This window comes from Giraffa tippelskirchi, chromosome 4 (genome assembly GCF_054371585.1).
Source record: "Giraffa tippelskirchi isolate mGirTip1 chromosome 4, T2T-mGirTip1v1.2.pri, whole genome shotgun sequence".
NCBI classification, from domain to species: Eukaryota; Metazoa; Chordata; class Mammalia; order Artiodactyla; family Giraffidae; genus Giraffa; species Giraffa tippelskirchi.
Window position 1 is genome coordinate 5,653,556 of NC_137278.1, and position 19,955 is coordinate 5,673,510.

The following is a 19,955-nucleotide window of genomic DNA, read 5'->3' on the forward strand; positions in this document are numbered from 1 at the left end:
CGAGAAAATGCGTAACGACAAAGTGTCTCTCGGGTATCACTGACACTTGAAATCAATTAGAACGAGTCCGTGTTTTGTTAATAAAATCTTTTCCTTGATCACTCACTGGGCACGAGGCACGCTTTGCCAGATCAACGCAGGATATATGTGTTACATCATTTAATCCTCATAACTTTGTGAAATAGGACTCCAGGGCTCCACGTTATAGAAAAGTCAGAAAGTTGGAGCCTGGAGTACAGGTCCATCAGGATGAAAAACCAAGCCTCTAATTTCTGAAACAGCAGGTCTCAAGAACTGGAAGAAAGTGAAAAGTGGTTAGTCCCTCAGTCATGTCCAACGCTTTGCGACCCCATGAACAGAGCCCTCCGTCCATGGAATTCTCCAGGGAAGAATACTGAAATGAATAGCCATTCCCATCTCCGGGGGATCTTCCTGACCCAGGGATTGAACCTGAGTCTCCTGAATTGCAGGCAGATTCTTTACCGTGGAGGCACCAGGGAAGCCCCAGCAACACTCCTAACGTTAATTATGCAGAGGTCACAGGCACTGACAGGGACTCGGATAGGCAGACAGCATACCTGGTCACCCACACGTCCACTGAGAGCAGTCCCTGGGGACTGGGTGCAGAAAGTCCCTTTCCCATCCATTTGCCTCCATTTTCACCCCTAGGATTGAAGTCCTGGGACCAGCGGGTTCTCTTTTTTTTCTGTCGCTGCCTCTGGGGAGGGAAGTGGCCAGGCTGTCCCAAAGGAGAGGGCTACACAGGTGGAGATTGGTGCCAGGGCAGCAGGCCCCACCTCCCCAGCACAGCCAGTTATGCTCCATAGGCCCACTCACCCCTACTTAGGGTTTGGATAGAGGCCAGCTGTGTGACCTTGGACAAGGTACTTGACCTCTCTGAGCCTCAGTCTCCTGGTCTGCAGAATGGAGGAAACAATGCTTCTCACCCAGCTGGGGCTGTTATAAACTTTATGACCATGAGGGTGGTTTAAGCAGGTAGGAGTTATAACCCTGAGTTAACAGGAGATGATTCGTCTGGACGCCAGAGAAGAGAGCAGACTTATAATGTTTATTGTTTTTGTCACTAAGTCGTGTCCAACTCTTTTTTGACTCCATGGACTGTAGCCCACCAGTCTCCTCTTTCCATGGGATTCCCCAGGCAAGAATACTGGAGTGGGTTGCCATTTCCTTCTCCAGGGCATCTTCCCGACCTGGGGATCAAACCCGCATCTTGTGCATGGCAGGCAGATTCTTTACCATTGAGCCACTAGGGAAGCCCCAAAGTATAGGCCTGTCCCTGGGTGGGCCCGAACCAGCAACCTTTCGGTTAACATCCGAAACTTAGAATGGGGCCCTGATCGTGCACTTCCTGATCCAGGCCCAGACAGCCGGTTGCCCTGGGGGTTGGGCTGGTTGGTTCTGCAGGGCAAAGGCCGCCCTGTCTTCCACTGCTAAGCTGCTGGGCTTCATGCCTAGCCAGATGTTCAGCAACTGCCACATTCCACCCAGCCACAGCCCCACCTCTGGGGCCAGAGAACGGCTCTCCACACCAAGCATGCCTGGACTGCATGAGTCATGAGATGTCAGGCCCGAGGTATGTCACCACGGAACAGAGAAGAAGCCTGTTCTCCACCCGTTGAGGATGCTGGGACATGGCTTTGCTGAGCCCCCATGGCTTGGGCGATAAAAGTGGAATGCCAAGAGCAGGCATCAGAGCAGCTGTGTGCCTCTGTCAGCCAGGAAGAGGGGTTGGGGGGCATCAGACCCTGCCCTAGAAGAACCCCCATCTCCTTGGCACCACTTACACAGACATCAATCATCAAACTCTCAGGAGAGTAAAACCCTCCCGTTTTGGCCTCCCCGCCCAGATCTACCTGGTCACTCCTGGGGTCACCGTTGTGCACCATGTCACCCTGCCCTGCCACCCCCAGCTCTGGCCTCGGTTTTTGGTGTCTCCATGGAGGAGCATACCTCTTCTCTGAATGCTCTCCCCTAGAGGTTGGCGGAGATGGGAGAGGCACAGCCCAGCTCTCATTACGGCCTTGGACTCAGAAAGAAAGGAAGTGTAAAAGTGTTAGTCGCTCAGTTGTGTCCGGCTCTTGCGACCCTATGATACTGTAGCTTGCCAGGATTTTCCAGGCAAGAATACTGAAGGGGGTTGCCATTCCTTTCTCCAGGGGATCTTCCTGACCCAACCTGGGTCTCTTGCACTATAGGCAGATTCTTTACCATGTGAGCCACCAGGGAAGCCCAGAGAGACCCTTGTTATTTTCATCAGGAGTAGGGGAATCTGGTTGAGGCGGGTTGGTCTCTCATGGAAAGCTGGAATCAGGACAGTTTCTAGCCTGTCTCTGCCAAGCATCTGACCTGATGACAAGTCAACAGAGGGGCCACAGTGGGTCTGGGTGGAGGCGGTAGGGGTAGTGAGGACATTCTCTTCTATCAAAGCACAGGAAAAGCAAAGAAAGCTGTTTTGTGGAGAGAAAAAAGTAAACGCAGAGAGAGCAGAGGCAGAGAACAAGGGGAGAGATAGAAAGGAGGCAAGAGGTAAGCCTCAGGCCCCTGGCCACTAACGCCCCTTTTCTGCTTAAAGCAGAGCAGCAGAGGGGTGGTTCTTGTGGTCAAGAGCCCTGACTGAGCATGCGCCAGAATCCCACCCTCAACCTGGGTTCCCAGAGGGACCCGTGCAGGCCAGGCCCCCACCCTGCAAATGCTGGGCTGCTGCCCACCCTCCTGCCTGGAATGTTCCCCGCTGTCTCCCCACCCTTTGAGGCCTGGCCCCAAGCCCTCCTCTCCTCACTGGTGTCCCTCCCTGAGCCTTCCTGCACCACTGGACACTGGTGTTGAGTTCCTTTCCTGCCTTAGTGTCTCCAGCCTGAGCCAGGGGTCAGCTGAGAACCTCTCTGCATGCCCCCTACACACTCCCCCAGCCCCTGTGAAAGTGTGAAAGTGTTAGTCACTCAGCAGTGTCTGACCCCATGGACTGTAGCCCGCCAGGCTCCCCTGTCCGTCGAATTCTCCAGGCAAGAATACTGGAGGGGGTAGCCATTCCCTTCTCCAGGGGATCTTCCTGACCCAGGGATCGAAGCTGGGTTCCCTGCATCATAAGCAGATTTTTTTTTACTGTCTGAGCCACCAGAGAAGCCCCCTCCCAGCCCTGAGACTTTGTCTAATAAGCCACTTGGAGCAGAGAGGAGAGGGCGGATGGCTGGGGTCACAGGACCCCTGCGGAGTCCCCACGGTGGGAAGTCACTGGCAAAGCCGGTGGTCTCAGCTCTGCCATCATCCTAGCCCCTCGCGTAGGCCAAGAGGTGTCACTGAACGTGCTGCCACCCACTCGCTGGGTGCCGGGCATGGACACCCACAGCCCAGGCCCCTGCTGGACCAGAGGCCCCTGCTGGACCGGAGGCACACCACCAGCTAGTAAAGGAGTCCTTTATTGCCATGTTAAACAGAATTGGTTAAACAGAGTCGGTCTGAGCTGCTGCCTGTTGCCCCTGCTGGGGGAGGGGGAGGCAGGAAGGGCATTGGGAATGGGCTAGGTTCCTCCTCATGCCAGGCACCCACCCTCCCAGTGCCAGGGCCCTGCCATCTGCTGGAAGAGGGCCTGGGAAGGGGAGGAGAGCCAGGAGGAGATGCTGAGACTCCTGGGCAGAGGCAGGCAGGGGGCCTGGCCACACGGGGATTCCCCAGCGTGACAGGGTAGAAAGGCAGCCAGGCCTCCCCGCCCAGCGCCCGGTGGGGCCTGCCTTGTGGCAGGTGGGGCTGCAGGGCTGCAGGGCCAGTTTGGGAAGCATTGATCAGTCAAAGGCCAACCAGGGTTGGCAGGGTCACAAAGAAAAGATCCAAGCAACCCGAGCCCCATAACCCAGGCCCTCGCAGGCCATGAGACCTAGCTCTTTGGACAGGCCATGACCCTTTAAAATGTCATGACCCTAAAAGGGGCCGCAGACCCAGGGTGGGTGGTTCCTTCAGTGAGTTCGACCCAGTCCCAGGATCTTGAGAAGGAAGCAATCCTTGAAGCCAACAAGGTCCCTTCCCGGGGTGGGCCAGCCCCTGGCTGGCCAAGTAAGCAGGCTGCGCTGGGCCTCAGCTTCTTCTGATGAGAAGCCTTAGCATCTTGTGTCTCTTGACCTGCCTGGTCCCTCGGCTGGGCAGGGCTGCTGGGTGTTCGTGGTGGATGACAGATAGGTTGGAGGGGCACTGCAGGACAGAGGGCAGTTCTGGAGCAGGGGGCTCTGGCTGAACCCACCCTGGATCTCTGCAGATGGCCCCCGACTCAGCCTCCTGGGTACCAACCCTGCCTGGGTATGTCAGTGTCACAGGGTGTTCAGAGTCCAGCAGGGGGGGCGCAACACACATGGATGGACTAGTTCACGTGCGCACTGCGCACACTCATAGGTGCCCACGTGTACCTGTGCGTGTGCATGCATGTTCGGCATGAGAGTGCACGCTGTTGGGGGTGTGCACACCGTAGCCGCCTGGGTGAGCTCTGAATGCACACTCACTCCTGCTGGAGGGAAGTGGGTGTGAGCACGGACTCGGGAGGGTGCGAGGCAGCAGGCTCTGGTGGGTGTGTCTGCACGGTGCACCTGCGGGGCTGTGCAGGCCCTGGGCTGGGGGGGCACCTCGGGGTCTGGGGGCACCTTGGGGCCCAGCAGCCCTCACTGCCAGCTGGCACAGCTCCCGGGCAGGCTGTTCAGGATGGCCTCCAAGTTCTGCTTGTCAGCGCGGATCTCCGCGAGGTCCCTCTCGAAGCTCTGGATCTGCAGCTCCTGCAGCTTGGACTCCTGCTCCAAGAGCCTCAGCTTCCCCTGCAGGGCCCCTGGGGGACCCAGCCGCAGCTTCAGATGCTCCAGTGCCCGCTGGGTCTCATTCAGGGCCCTGGCCGGGGCTCTGTGGGTGTCAAGCGACCCTGGACAGAGGAGCACAGACAGACTCAGGGGAGGCCAGCTCCCCACCCCTGGAGGGCCCTCCCCCAACCCCAAATTTCCATGATCCAAACTGCCCCACCATCTACCAGGAAAGCAAAAGCCCAAGAGGGCAGCATGGTGAGGTAGGTGAGGGCCTGGCCTGGGTTTGTACCCCACCAAGCTTATGTGCCAACCTTGGAAGTTTCCCTCGGGTGGCATGGGGAAGCTGTTAAGCTTTGCTGCTGGTATTGCTATTACTGTTAAAGAAGAGAAGGCCTTGGGTGAGTCCTGAGCCCCAGTTTCCTCATCTATAAAGCAGCGTGTGTGAGAGAGAGGTCCCCACGTGTCTGCTGGTTCCCACATGCTGTCGATTCGCTGAGAGCACACGCTTATGGATGGATTTCACCCGGGATGCAGGGACACTGGGTGAAAAGGAAGGTCTCCGGCATGAGAATGGGGGGGCGGTGAAACAGGAGGGGCTGCAGGCCTGGGAAGCGGGCAGCGAGGGGTCTAGTCCTGGCCCCAGGGCCTGGATTAGCTCTGTTGCTTGGGGTGAAGGACTTCCCCCGGAGCCTCTCCAAGTGTGAAACGAGGGGGGTGGGGCCAGGTGCTCACATATGAACTTGGTGATGATGGTGGCATGGAATCCACTGGCTGTCTCCCCTGCCTGGGCTTTGTCACCTTGTCATTAAGGTGAGATTCAACAGGAAGACAGCTGAGCCAGGCGGGAGAGTGGTGGGGACAAGGAAACAAATTCTAAATGGCATTTTAAAAATTAATTAATCAGGCTATGCCCAGTGTTAGTTGCGGCATGTGGGATTTTCAGTCTTCATTTCAGCATGCAGGATCTTTAGTTGCAGCCACGCAAACCCTTGGTTGCCGCCTGTGGGATCCAGTCCCCTGAGCAGGGATAGAACTCAGGCCCCCTTCATTGGGAGCGCACAGTCTTAGCCACTGGACCACCAGAAGGGAAGTCCCCCAAATGGCTTTGAATCTCACAGGACCCCACAGGCTCCCATGGCCCAGAGTTTCCTGGGCCACAAAGGCTGGGTTGGAGGGCAGGCAGCTGCAGGAGGTGAGCCCAGGGCGGGAAGAGGCAGAGGGAAGATGCTATCAGGCAAGTCCTGCTCCCAGCAAAGACCCACAGAGGCCCCACCATCCACCGGAAAGTCCAAGCAGCCTGGCCTCGGAGGAGCTCACAGCCTCCACTCTGCCTGCCCAGCTGGGTCTCCTGGGGTGGGGACAGGGTCTAGGTGTGCGTGGTCACTCCTGCACCTCCACGTCAATCCCAGTGCCAGCGTGAATGAGTGAGTGGCAACAATGGCAAGAGTGGTTTTACCCACACAGAGCGTTTGATTCAGGCTGGGCTGAATCGCGTCCAGTGTACTGAGTTCTCGTGGGTATAGACTTGTGGGTATAGACTCATGTCTACGAGCAGGCACGCTCTGAATCCGTCAGACCTGAGCGTGACCCACAGCCTCCCCGCTGACTGGCTGTGGGACCCTGGGCACATTATTAAATTCCCTGTGCTTCAGTTTCCTCATCTGCAGAATAGCAAGAGCGTCAGGATCCTTGGCTGGAAAGGGTGGAGTGAGATCTGATCGTGTGTGCGAATAGCTGAGTGGGGGCCTGGTGTCCAGCTGAAATGCAGAACACGCTGATTCTCCCTTGTCTTATTGACAGTGAGAATTGAAATGCATGCTATCCCATGGACGAAACTTGAGGATGTCACACTGAGTGAAATAGACCGGTCACAAGAGGACACACACTGTATGATTCCACTCAGGTGAGGTGCCTACAACTCCAAATTCACAGAGACAGACAGTGGAACAGGGATTGCCAGGGGTTGGGGGAGGGGGAGTGGGCTTTGTGTATAATGGGGACAGGCTTCATCTTGGGATGATGAAAATGTTCTGGAGGTGGGTGGTGGTGATGGGCCACATGATAAGGTGAATGTTATACCTAACGCCGTTGAACTATATGCTGAAAGATGGTTAAAATGGCAAATTTTATGTTTTGTGTGTTTTACCCCGACTTTTAAAAATGGCATGCTGTTCACTTTAGCAGTGAAAGTCGCTCAGTAGTGTCCGACTCTTTGCGACCCCATGGACTATACAGTCCATGGAATTCTCCAGGCCAGAATACTGGAGTGGGTAGCCTTTCCCTTCTCCAGGGGATCTTCCCAACCCAGGGATAGAACCCAGGCTTCCCGCATTGCGGGCAGATTTTTTTACCAGCTGAGCCACAAGGGAAGCCCAAGAATACTGGAGTGGGTAGCCTATCCCTTCTCCAGGGGATCTTTCCGACCCAGGAATCGAACTAGGGTCTCCTGCATTGCAGGCAAATTCTTTACCAACTGAACTATCAGGGAAGCCAACTGCTTCCCTGAAGTTAACTGAAGTTTAGCACTTCAGCCTAACTGCCATTAGGCAGTTGAGCCCCTCACCCCTGCTCGAGGGATCCACGTCTTGGGAGCTGTCCTCTTCACAATTTACTGACTCATCACACTTCCCAGGTGGCACCAGCAGTAAAGAACCCACCTGCCAATGCAGGAGATGTAAGAGATGTGGGTTCGATCCCTGGGTTGGGAAGATGACCTGGAGGAGGACATGGCAACCCCCTCCAGTACTCTTGCCTGGAGAATCCCATGGACAGAGGAGCCTGGCGGACTACAGTCCATAGGGTCACAAAGAGTTGGACACGACTGAAGCGAGTTAGCACACACGCACGCACATACAGCACAGTGTGGCAAGCACTCTGTAAACTACCCCCTGTGACCCCATTTCACAGATTGGGTGACTGAGGCTTAGAGAGGGGGAGTGATTTTCCCAAGATCTCACAGCCCAGGAAGGGAAAGTGCCAGACTTGAATCCTGGTCTATCTGATCCCAAGCCAGCACCCGGTCCCCAATGCCACGCTTGCTTCCATGACATTCTCTCTCCTCTGAAATCCTCAACTGCTGAGGGCGGATCCAGTCACCTGGTATCTACAGGTGTTGTGCAGGTAGTGAGTGCTCCTTCCTCCTGACTAGCAGCCCCTGGAAGGACAAAGTGAGCTTGCTTCTAGACCTCAACCCTGCCTTACGTGAGGGGGCCTGGAGCAGTTACAAATGCTTGCAACTGACCACAAGGCTCAGGATGTGGGGAACCATGGACAGGAGGGCTAGGAGACAAGCTTCCCCTGGACTGGGCCTCACAGAAAGATCCCAGAGATGGGCCAGGGACCCAGGGGGCCAGGGACCCAGGGGGCCAGAGCCCGGCCTTGGGGTCTCCTTACCCAGCCTGGCGAGCAGCTCCGACAAGGCTTTGACGTCCTTCTCCAGGGAGGTGCGTGACTCCCGGATCTGTCGTTCCATCTCGCTCAGCCCGGCACCATCCTTTTGGCGGGAGAGAGGAAAAGCTTAAGCGGCTCCCAGCTGGTTCCCGGGACCGGGAGGAAAAGGGGTGGGGGTCTCGTACCCTCTCAACCGCCTCCAGCTCCTGTCTGTGCGCTTCTGAGGCCAGCAGCTGCTGGGAGGCCAGTCCAAGGGTTGCCCGCGTCTGACTGGAGAGCCGGCCAGCCCGGCGGCGTTCCTGCTTCCCCGCTCTCAGCAAGGCCTTGGCGAGCTGTGGGTGGGAGGCAGCAGGGAGGGGAGGGTGAGTGCAAGGAGTCCTACTTTTCTTTTTTTAAGTTGTTTTTTTTTTTTTTTTTAAATGTGGATCAATTTTTGAAGTCTTTATTAAATGTGCTACAATATTGCTTCTGTTTTATGGGGTTTTTTTTTTTGATATTTTGGCTGCGAGGCATGTGGGATCTTAGCCCCCCATCCGGGGACTGAACCTCCCACCCTCTGTATTGGGAAGTGAAGTCTTAACCACTGGACTACCAGGGAGGTCCCCAAGAGAGTCCTTTCAGAGGTAAAGGATATTAATGGTCATCATGCCAAGCGGTCACCACTTCACTTCATCACTTCATGATCATTTATTTGTTCATTCATTCATTCACTCCACAGATATGTACCAGATGCTGGCAGAGTGCAGGTTGCTCGACCCCACCCACCTCTCCTCTGAGAAGAAACTCCAACTATTTTACAGATGGGGAAACAGAGGCGCAGAGGGAAGGAGCTGGCCGAAATCAAAACGACAGGACCAGAAACCAAGCCTGGGGGGCTCCGGCAAATCTAGCACTTTCTCTAGGCAGCTGTAAAGGCAGTTTAGGGGACTTCCCTGGTGGTCCTGTGGTTCAGAATCTGCCTTGCAATACAGGGGACACGGGTTCGATCCTCGGTCAGGAAACTGAGATCCCACAGGCGTTAGAGCAAATAAGTCCATGTATCACAACTACTGAAGCCTGAGTGCCCCAACTAGAGAGTCTGTGCACCGCAGCGAAAGATCCCGAGTACCGCAACTAAGACCCCACGCAGCCAAATTAATTAATTTTTAAAAAAGAATATACTTAAAAAAATAAAGGCAGTTTACTTGGGGCCCAAGCAACAAAGCCAGTGATGGCACTGGGGAGACTCACATCAATTCAAATTTGGCCCCAATTAAACAAGAAAAGCCGAGAGGTTTAGGGAGTAGAGCCCAACAAACCGAGGTGTGAGTCCTGCTCATGTGATTTAAGCTGCTGAACCAGGCTGGGCCCCAGGGTCCCCACCTGTCCCATGGGGACTGCAGTGACGTCTATTTCATGCGAAATCAACAGGGTCACCCTTGTGAAGCTCCAGAGCTCAGAGCCTGGGAGCCCCTGGTAAGTGCAGAGTACACAGCATCACACACAGAAGGGGGCAAATGTGTGAGAGTATGTGCCCTACAGAAGGGCACCTCCTCTATGCCAGTCCTCCCACAAGCCCAGAAGACACGGATGCCCCAGGAGTCACGTCCCTGGCCCTGACCTTGGCACTGTCCTGGGCCAGCAGCTGGGCTTCCCTGCCCTTCTTCTTGGCCCTGGAGGAGACAGAAGCCGCATCTCCCAGCATCCTCTCTGCCTGCTTGGTCTTCTTTTTCGAGTCTGCAAGGATCCTGTCCTGGACGATGGCCGCCTTCCTCCTCAGCGCGGCCTGGTCCTTGGGCCGAGGAAACCTTGGCTTCATTCCTGTAAACCCGGCCGAGGCAGTGTCAGGAGGGCTGGGCTCACGCCTGGAGAGCCCGACAGGAAGTCACCACCAGAAGCTAACCATCCCCAGACCCTCAGACAATGCGAGCAGAGGAGTGAGACACATGAGATGTGTGTGTGTTACTTCTCAGGATCACCCAGGAAAAACATAAATGAGACATATCGCTCTCTGAGTGTAAAGATTCATGTGATAGTGTGACATCGGACTGGCCAAAAAGTTGGGTTGCATGAGTGTGTGCTCAGTCTTGTCTGACTCTGTGACCCCATGGATTGTATGTAGCCTGCCAGGCTCCTCTGTCCATGGAATTTCCCAGGCAAAAATACTGGAGTAGGTTGCCATTTCCTCTTCCAGGGGATCTTCCCGACCCAGGTATCGAACCCAAGTCTCTTGTGTCTCCTGCACTGGTAAGAGGATTCTGTACCACTGAGCCAGCTGGGAAGCTCTTGTTTGGGTTATGGAACATCTTATGGAAAAACTCAAATGGACTTTTGGGCCAACTCTACTTACAAGTCACAGGATTACATGGTGGTCAACACTTGGGCCAGTGGAGATGGGAGCCACAGCCCAGTACACACATTCAGTTCTTTGTTTTTATGGACCACCCATTTCTACAAAGGCTTTGAGGCAGCTTATCATGAGAGATCAATTGGACCATTAAAATGAAAAACCAAGGGCCATATGTAACTTGGAGGATGAGGAAGAGTGAGAAGTGTCAGAAAATTAGGATCATGACAGTGCAGGGCCAGAGGCTCTGTTCACCAGTTAGCCTCCTAGCAGCCAAGACAAAAGGGGAAATTCCATAATTCACACGGATTTTATCATCTAATAAAAGGTAGTGACCCTCCATAAAGAAAGAAAGACTTTCCCCTTTCCTTTCAGATCAAATTCTAAGGGAAATTTATCCTAAGGGGTACTGATTATAGTTGTTGTTCAGTTGCTAAATTGTGTCCGACTCTTGGCAACACCACTGAGTGTAGCCCGGTTCCCCTGTCCTCCACTGTCTCCTGGAGCTTGCTCACTCAAATTCATGTACATTGAGTGGGTGATACTATCTAACCATCTAACTGTCTCATTCTGGGCCGCCCACCATGGCAGACAAAGTAAAATTTTAAAAAGAATCAAGCCTTCTAATTTTCAAGGACATAATAGTACATAATCATTCTATGAGGATAATCCAAAAGTTAGATCTATTTTGCTTCTTGTACACAAAACCGGTGTTTCTTAAAGGGCACGCTGGGGAGTCCTAATCCTACAGGGTGTTGATAAATGCTAGGGCACAATGTCAATTTAGTTTATATGAAGTGAACCTGGGGCACTTCCCTGGCGGTCTGGTGGTTAAGAATCTACACTTCCACTGCAGGGGGCACAGTTTCAATCCCTGGTGGGGGAACTATCCCGAAGGCTTCATGGAGGCATCCTCCCCAAAAAAGTGAACCTGGTTTTTTTATTGCAGGACTTCTCAGAGCCTTTAGTATTCTAAGGTGTGCACTGCAAGGCCTCAGGGAGATCTATAGCATGCCCCATTTCTTAAACTTATTTGAATACAAACCCTCTCTTGGCAGAACAGTTACAGGCTAAGGATTGTTCCACATTTCATGCAGCAGAATTTCCTTTCTTGGTCTACTCATCTGTAAAATAGGGGCGCTTGGCTTCATTTTCCTAAAGTTCAAGAGAGACTTGGACTGGCATCAACCCACGCCCCCTTCTAAAGAGAAACACTGCATCCCTTCCCATAGCCCCACTGGACACTGGACCAGGGCAGCCATTTTTGTGCCAGGTAACTGGACCCCGAGCCAGAGTGGCCTAGATCAGGGATGGACAGCTGATGGCATCAGATTCTCTTCCCATCTGGTCTTGAGGGGTTCTGTGTGTGGTCTGATGATGGATGGCCACGTGGGCAAGAACCGGGGCAGTGGTATGTGAGATGGGGAGGGACAAGCAGCGACAGGAAAGGGAGGTCCTGAGAGGCAGAGGGAATGGTCTCTTTGGCTCATGCTCACATGACTGGACCTCTGGCCCCTGCAGCCAGGCCTGCCGAGGGTGAGGCACGATCCCTGGTATCTGTCATGCGCATTTGTGCATTGATGAGCCTGGGGCTAAGCAGGGCACACATACCTTCCAGGTCAGCCAGCAGAGTCCTGGCTCCCATGACAGTCACCGTGGCAGCCTGGACGGATGAGGAAGCTCGGGTCAGGGCGGCTCTGGCTTCCTGGTGCAGCTGGAGAGAGACGGGAGAGGTTGGGCAGGTGGTGCTGGAGGTGTGCTGGGCAGAGCCGGGTCAGGTGGGCACCAAACCCACATATACAAGGTCCCCAAAGGGCACCAAAATGGATGCTGAATTATGCTGTTTACCAGGACCACCTGATTTGTCTTACTCTACCAACGTTAAACTTTGACTGTCTTTCCCAAGAGCTTATCTGTCCCACAAAATCTTAGAGGAACGCTGGAACCTAAGAACTAAAAGAAAGGTGGATGACTAAAAGTGTCTTTTCAGAATGCTGCTGTATCTCAGCAAGAGGATGTGAAATAGAGAATCTGTTTCTTATACAACTTTTACTCCTAGGAAATTAGTTTTTTCCCCACTGTCACTAAATAAGGTGGCGGTAGTGGTTTAGTCGCTAAGAGTCGTGTCCGACACTTCGCGACACCATGGACTGTTGCCCGCCAGGCTCCTTTGTCCATTGGATTTCCCAGGCAAGAATACTGGAGTGGGTTGCTATTTCCTCCTTCAGGGGATCAAACCCGGGTCTCCTGCATTGCAGATGGATTCTTTACTGACTGAGTTACCAAGGAAGCCCACCACTAAATAAGTAAGGCTGGATACTCAAAAGAAAATGGATCTAATGGATGAATGGATACATAAAATATGGTGTATCCACATGGTGGAATATTATTCAGCCACGAAAAAGAATGAAGTGCTGACATTTACTGTAATGTGGATGAACCTGGACAATATTATGGTAAGTGAAAGCAGCAAGACACAAAGGAGCACATATCCCATGATTTCATTTGTATGAAATGTCCAGATTGGGAAATCTACAGAGACAGAAAGCAGCCTGGTGGTTGCCAGGGGCTGGGGAAGAGAGGACTGAGGAGTGACTACTTAATGGATATAAGTTTTCCTTTCAGGGGTTTCCTTTTGGGGTGATGAGTGTTTCCAAACTGAGAGGTGATGGTTGCACAACATTGTGAGTGTGCTAACTGCCACTGTGTTGTACATTTTAAAGTGGGTAATTTTAGGGAATTTCCTGGTGGTTCAGTTGTTAGGACTCCACCTTTCCATTGCAAGGGGCATGGGTTCAATCCCCAGTCAGGGAACTAAGATCCTGCATCCTGCATAGCCTGGCCAAAAAAAAGGAGCTGGGTAATTTTATGTTACATGAATTTCGGTCAGTCAATCATGTGGGTTTCAAGAGATACCAGATGCTGCCCAGGGAGCCCTTGTGTCTTAAGTCTTACTCCAAATGCATGGGAAAGGAAGGTGGGAGGCACCGTGCTGGGACACTGCACACTGGGGTCTGGTCCTGACCCTGCCGTGGCCTCATCTGCTCCCCGGACCAGGGGGATGGACTGGATAAATGAGTACCACCCCAGGTGACCCTGACACAGCACAGCTCACCCAGCGTGTGACAGGCACAAGGCCCAGCTCTTTAGATGCTGCCAGCAAGGTTCTCCCCTGAGCCTTGTCTCTAAAAGGACAATAAAGATGATCTGTGGGATAAGCCACTGCTGGGATAAGTGGATGATGGATTTGAATAAAGTCTGTAGATCAGGCTTATTGTGTAAATATCATGTTGATTTCCTTACTCTGATCCTTGTAAGGTGGTTAGGTAAAATGTTAACAGAAGGGGAATCTGTGTGAAGGGTATAGGGGAATTCTTTGGACTTTCTTCACAACTTTTTTCTAAGTCTAAAATTATTTTCAGATGAAAAGTTGAAAAAAAAACACTTGAAGGGGTGCCTATACTCTAATAGGTTGGAAACCACTGGGTTGGGCTAAATTCACCCAATTCTTGAATTCCCTGATTACTTAGCACTGCCTCCGCTTCTGGGCTGTCAACTGTGGGGTTGAGCGCTGGAGTGATGTAGGTGTTTGCTAAAATATCTGGGAAGTGAGCTGATGAATTCAAGACTGAATCAATGCGACTCCTCCCCGACGTAATTAACAGTGTAGGGTGGTAGGTGCGGCCCCGGCTGCTGCTGGTGCTCTGTCTGTCCGTCTGTCCTGCCTCCTCTCACACCTTTACTCCTTCTCAGGCAATCAGGACCTCCTGCCTTGGCACCTGCTAACTGAGGTTGTCTGGAGTTTGGAGGGGAGGCGCTGGAGGGGCAGAAAGAACTGCTCTGGTCTTTGCCCCTCCCTCCCCTGCAACCCCTGACCCCAGATCACCCTGGGGCAGCCCCAACCCCCTCCAGGTGCCGCCTCAAAGGATGTGAGCCCACCTGCGTGAGGGGCTCCATCTCGTGCAGCACGGCCTGGGTGGTGGCCTGCAGGGACCGGGCAGCCTCGGTCACCGTGCGCTCTCTTGATGTGACCGTCCTCTCCAGCGTCTGCACCTTCAGGTTCACGGCCTCGACCTGGGACTTCTGAGGCTGCTGGGAGATGGAGGGCTCAGGCAAGAGAGGCCCAAGGGGCAGGATAGGAGGAGACAGTGGGGGTCAGGGCTGCACGTGGACCCCAAGACGCAGAGGAGCCAGGGCGAGAGGAGCCAGGCAGAGGAGCCTGTCACTTGAGGCCCGATTCCAGCCCCAGCAATTCCTAGTAGTGTGGCCTCAGGCAACTCAGCTGACCTTCCTGACTTGCATTTCCTCCCTCAGGCTCCCTACTTGATTCTAAATTCCAGTCTGAATTAAGCACACGGGCTGGTCCATTGTAGGTGGCGGTGGCAGTTTAGTCTCTAAGTCACGTCCGACTCTTGCGACCCCATGGCTGTAGCCCTCCAGGTTCCTCTGTCCATGGGATTCTCTAGGCAAGAATACTAGAGTGGGTTGCCATTTCCTTCTCCAGGGGATCTTTCCAAGCCAAGAATCAAGCCCGGGTCTCCTGCATTGCAGGCAGATTCTTTACCGATTGAGCTACAAGGGAAGCTGCCAATTGGAGGTAGATTAGGATTACTCATAATCTTATACCTGGAAACAGCCAGTCAGATAAACATCCTCAATAGATTGTTTTCTCTTTTTATGGCAGAAATGAATCCTAGCTGAGCAGTGACTTCCTGCTTTTGTTTGTTTGAGGCAAGCAGAGTGATTCCTAGGAATGTTTGAGTATCTGAAGTGGGGCTCCTTTTAAGGATAAGGGGCCTGAAAACTAGTATCTAGTTCAACCCAGCTGGCCCTTTGTCTAGCTTTACTCTGGGGAGGGGAAACGTGTTAATGGAGAGGACCAATTACCTGTACTTCTGAATTCAGACTGTCATGTGGGGACTGCATCTTACCTAACACCTTCAGTAGTATCTGGGACAGCGCTCAGGGCCAGACATGTCACTACCCATGTTTTCCTTTTTTATACACAGTGGGAGAACCAAAGACCTTGAGCATTTAGCCTGGGCCAGTCAGTCCCAACCGGCTGGGCCTCAGATGCATTTCTATATGTTTAGTCTTTTTTTTTTTTAAGTTCAGCTCCCCAGTTTTGGGATTTCAGGATTACTGAGAAATCATGATGAACTGATTTATCCAGAGGTGAGCCATGAATCCCCTCCCCACCCCTGATGGATACAGCCCAGAAACAACCTAAAGGGTGAGCTCCATCCGACAAAGTAACTGAGGCACAGAGGGGGAAGGTCCTTGACCAAGGTCACAGAACTTGAGTGGTGGGGCTGGGATTTAACTCCATGTCTGTCTGGTGTCATTGCCAATGCCAGTGTGACGGAGAAGGGACCTCAGCCTTAATATTATTTTCAATAACTAAGATTGGCTGAGCTCTGTGGCAGGCAGGCACTCTGCCAGGCCATGGAGGTGCCCTATCTTTTAATCAACTGCTATCGAGCTAAAAATAAGCCACATCATCCACCTCTGCCTGGGCCACACTGGTTTCCCAGCCACCACGTTCTCCCCCCTTCCTGCCCCATGCAGAGCTCCAAGGACAGCCGAGCTGACCGGTGACGCTGGGGCGGCCGGTGAGGCCAGGTGCAGGGCTGCGTCCGCGCTGACTTGCTGCACAGCGGCCAGCACCCTCTCAGCTTCAGGCAGCGCCTCTGCCATGGCCGTGCCCAGCGCCTTCTGGGCCGCTTGTACCTCCTGGTACCTGGGAGGAGACAGAGGCAGGGTGGCCTGTGAGCGGGTGCAGGCTGTCCCTCCTGATCACTGTAACGGCTGCCCGCCCCTCTCCACTGGAATTCCCGATGGAAGGGGGCTCTGGCGACTTCCCGGGCAGAGCCGCCATCTGTGGAGTGGGTACCCAGCAGCTGGCCTCAGAAGCTGGCTGCTACTTGGCAGCTTTCTAATGAATGAAAAGGCCGCAGAGGCACTGCATTCTTGTTCCTCCATTCACTTAATTCAATCACGCTTTTCTGAAGGGGCTCCCGCTTGGTTTCCACTTGAGAGTCACATGTTCTGTGAATGTCTGGCTCCTCTGGATGAATCTCCAAGAGGAAAAACGCTTGGCACTGGCAGAGGGATAGCAGCCTAGGCCCTGATGCCCTTGGGTGACCTTGGGCACGCTGCTCTCCAGGTAAAGAGAGATCCCTGGGCTGCATGATTGCCCTGGGGCCCTTTTTCCCCAAAGTGCTATAATCAATCAACTAAGATAGCTTTCCTGTCCAGCTGTCCACATCTTGCTCCCCTCCAGCTCCCCCAACCATAGGTACTGCTGGAGTGCACCACCCCCTGAGAAAGAAAGTGTTAGTCACTCAGTCGTGCCCGACTCTTTGCAACCCCATGGACTGCAGCCCACCAGGCTCCTCTGCCCATGAGATTTTTTTCCAGGCAAGGATACCGAAGTGGGTTGCCATTTCCTTCTCCAGGGGCTCTTCCTGACCCAGGGATTGAACCTGGGTCTCCTGCACTGCAGGCAGATTCTTTACTGAAGGGAAGCCCACCCTGTGAGGTCACTCCCATCCCTCATCCCTTTTTAGAGAACCAGTGCCCCTGCCTCTGGGAGTGAGTCATGTGATTCACCCAACCAAACTAATTGGTTCAGGATGGGCCACCTGACTCAAGCTGGGCCAATCAGAGTCTCTCATCTAGGAAGTCCACTTGGGCTCAATGAGACGTTGGTGGGTCTTCGCTGACCCTCTGAATGAGGGGGATAGGAGGGGGCCGCTCCCTCCTCAGCAGAGAAGCAGAGGCCAAGAAGAAAGCTAGTGCCTGAGAGGCACTCCCCAGGGGCCTGGGGTGGCGTAGGGGGAGGAGGTTCTGACCTGGACCCTCCTCCTTCACGTTCTCGTCCCTTCTCTCCAGAGGCTGAGCTGCACTCCCAGGCGTGAGTGTGTGTGCTCAGTCGTATCCAACTCTTTGCCACCTCCAGGGACTATAGCCCGCCAGGCTCCTCTGTCCATGGAATTCCCCAGGCAAGAATACTGGAGTGGGTTGGCATTTCCTACTCCAGGCATGAGTGGGTTCCTATAACTCACCACCGAGCAGACCCAAGACCCCAGGCATCCCACCCCCACCCCAAAGAACATCAGGACTCAAGGGAAGGAAGGCGCTTCTGGAACCACTGGCCTCTGGTCAGGCCTTGTGGGCTCCAGGAAGCCAACCCAGGCTCCTCCCCACACCTGGGTAGTCTCACCTGTCCTCCAGCTCCTGCTGGGCCTCCAGGGCTGCTCGGCCCTCCATCAGGCTCCAGAGAAGTGCAGAACTGGTGTTGGAGGTGAGCAGGGCTCTCCGAGCTGTGGCCTCAATCTTGGCAGCGGTGTCCCTGTGGCTGTGTGAAAATACCTGCCTGACCATCACCAGGAGCTCACACGGAAGGGGGCTTGGGTGCAAACCCACACCCCCTGCGTGGTATACTCTCACCATCCCACACACAGAGTATAGCTACGGGGGCCAGGATCCTTTACCCTCTGTGCCTGACAAGACTTGATGGGAAGGAGACCCACGCCCCTCTTCCTGTTATATTGGGTTTATGCCTGCTGTCCTGACAAAACATATAATGGGGCCTTTCCTCACACATAAAATCTCAGTTTGGACAATAGATTATACGGTCACCCTAATAAAGACAGCATAGAAAAGAGTGGTCAAGACAGCCTGGGTTTGAATCCGGCTCTACCACTGCTAACCATTTGCCCTTAAGCAAGTCACTTCACTTCTCTGAGTCTCTTTGCTCATCTGTAAAATGGACCTACAGTCGGTAAAGTACAGCCAAAGGGACACATTGCTTCACAGCTTGTGTCTTTAGGATCTCAAGCTGCTCCTTAAAGGCAGAGGATGAAACAATCCAAATATCTGTCAACAGATGACTGGATAAACAAAATGTGACATATTCAAACAATGGAATAATACTATTTGGTTGTAAAAAAAAGAATGAAGTGCTGACACAAGGTACAATGCTGATGAACCTTGAAAATTTACACTAAGTGAAAGAAGCCAGATACAAAAGACCACGTGTATGATTCCATGTATATGAAATGTCCAGGTTAGCAAATCTATAGAGACAGAAAGCAGATGAGTGGTTACTAGGGCTGGGGAGGGTGATGAGGAATGGAGAGTGATGTCTGATGGGTATGGGACTTGTTTCTGGGGGGCGGGGTGAGGAAAGTGTTCTAAAACTGACTGTGGGGATGGTATAATAGCACGATTCTATGAATATACTGAACACCATTGAACTGTTCAATATAAACAGTTGACTTGCATGGCGTGAGAATTACACCTCAATACAGCAGCTCTACCCGCACCCCACCCTCACATCTCTGGGCTCAGAGATGCTGTGAGCATCTTGCACAGTTCTCCCCCACCATACAGCCCTGTACTCAATGGTTCCAACTTCTCGGGGTGGGAACACCTATGGGACTGGACTCGACCCTGGAAGACCTTGGGAGAAGGGCTGGCCTCCCTTCATGGTTCTGTGGACAGGACCTCACCAAGCTCCTGGGGCGTGGGGGCTCACCTCCTGGCGAGGGCACGTGCCTCTATGGCTAGGTGGCTCCAGTTGGCGGGTTGGCGGAGCCCTTCCTGAGGAATCACCTTTAGAGGAAAGAAGGAAGTCAGAGGGAGCTGATGGCCCATCCCTGAAGGTTCAGGGCAGTATCTGGCTCAGTTATTGGGCAGAATTGGGCCATGCCACTTAATGTATAAATGCTCAGAGCCAGCTGCAAAGTCAGTATCCAGTGGGCAGAGCCCTAGAGCTTGGAAACAACAGTAACAACGCCTGCCACTGGCTGGGCATTCACTGTCTACTTGGAATATGCCTCGTGCTTTGCAAACATCATCTCATTGAATGGGCAGGGGAGCCACTGTGACCTGCTATTCTGTGGATGAGAAAACTGAGCCTCCCAAAGCAGGGACATGCCCCAGGCTCAGTCAGGGGGAGGGGCCGGGGAGGAAGTCCCCTAGGGTACCAGAGATGCAAGGATGGTGGCCGCATGCAGAATCTCCTCTTCCGAGGATTCCAGTGCTGCTGCTAGGTCCGCCAGCTGGACACAGGTCTTCTCCGCTCCAGCCTGGGCACAGTGGGCATTCCTGCCCAGCTCCTGCAGCTGCTCCTGGGCAGCCTTCACAGCACCCTCAAGGCCTGTCATCTGCTCCAAGAAGGCTTCTTGGGCCCCTACAGAAAGCCCCCACCCCAGGGGTCACAGAGAAGTCAAAATTTCACAGTAAACCCATAGCCTCAAGGTGCCCCAACTGTGGCCTCTACTCCTCCTGGGCACAGCTTGACTCCCTCACCGGGCCCGAGCACTGGCTCCAAAGGAAGAGCCTCCTCCACTTTACAGATGCAAAAGTTGAGGCCCAGAGATGACAGATCATGACCCAAGGTCCCCCACGCAGGAAGTGAGCCACAGACGAAGGAC

At 53.5% G+C, this 19,955-nt stretch overlaps 1 protein-coding gene across 2 annotated transcripts in view; it reads right to left on the reverse strand.

Moving 5' to 3' along the window:
• Positions 1-3,421: 3,421 nt before the first annotated feature.
• LAMC3 (laminin subunit gamma 3) overlaps positions 3,422-19,955 on the reverse strand; it is a 65,454-nt gene continuing 48,920 nt past the window's right edge. The window contains exons 19-29 of one of the 2 annotated variants that reach the window (XM_081594771.1): positions 19,506-19,711; positions 19,055-19,131; positions 17,738-17,872; positions 16,105-16,252; positions 14,452-14,601; positions 12,124-12,226; positions 9,787-9,986; positions 8,372-8,518; positions 8,190-8,289; positions 4,647-4,915; positions 3,422-4,203 (exon numbers count right to left, since the gene is read on the reverse strand). In XM_081594771.1, the coding sequence (XP_081450897.1) occupies positions 4,665-4,915; positions 8,190-8,289; positions 8,372-8,518; positions 9,787-9,986; positions 12,124-12,226; positions 14,452-14,601; positions 16,105-16,252; positions 17,738-17,872; positions 19,055-19,131; positions 19,506-19,711 (1,517 nt within the window). In that variant the 3' untranslated portion in view covers positions 3,422-4,203; positions 4,647-4,664. Of the gene's footprint in view, positions 4,916-8,189; positions 8,290-8,371; positions 8,519-9,786; positions 9,987-12,123; positions 12,227-14,451; positions 14,602-16,104; positions 16,253-17,737; positions 17,873-19,054; positions 19,132-19,505; positions 19,712-19,955 lie in introns of both variants that reach the window. The other variant, XM_081594770.1, reaches the window with a different exon arrangement.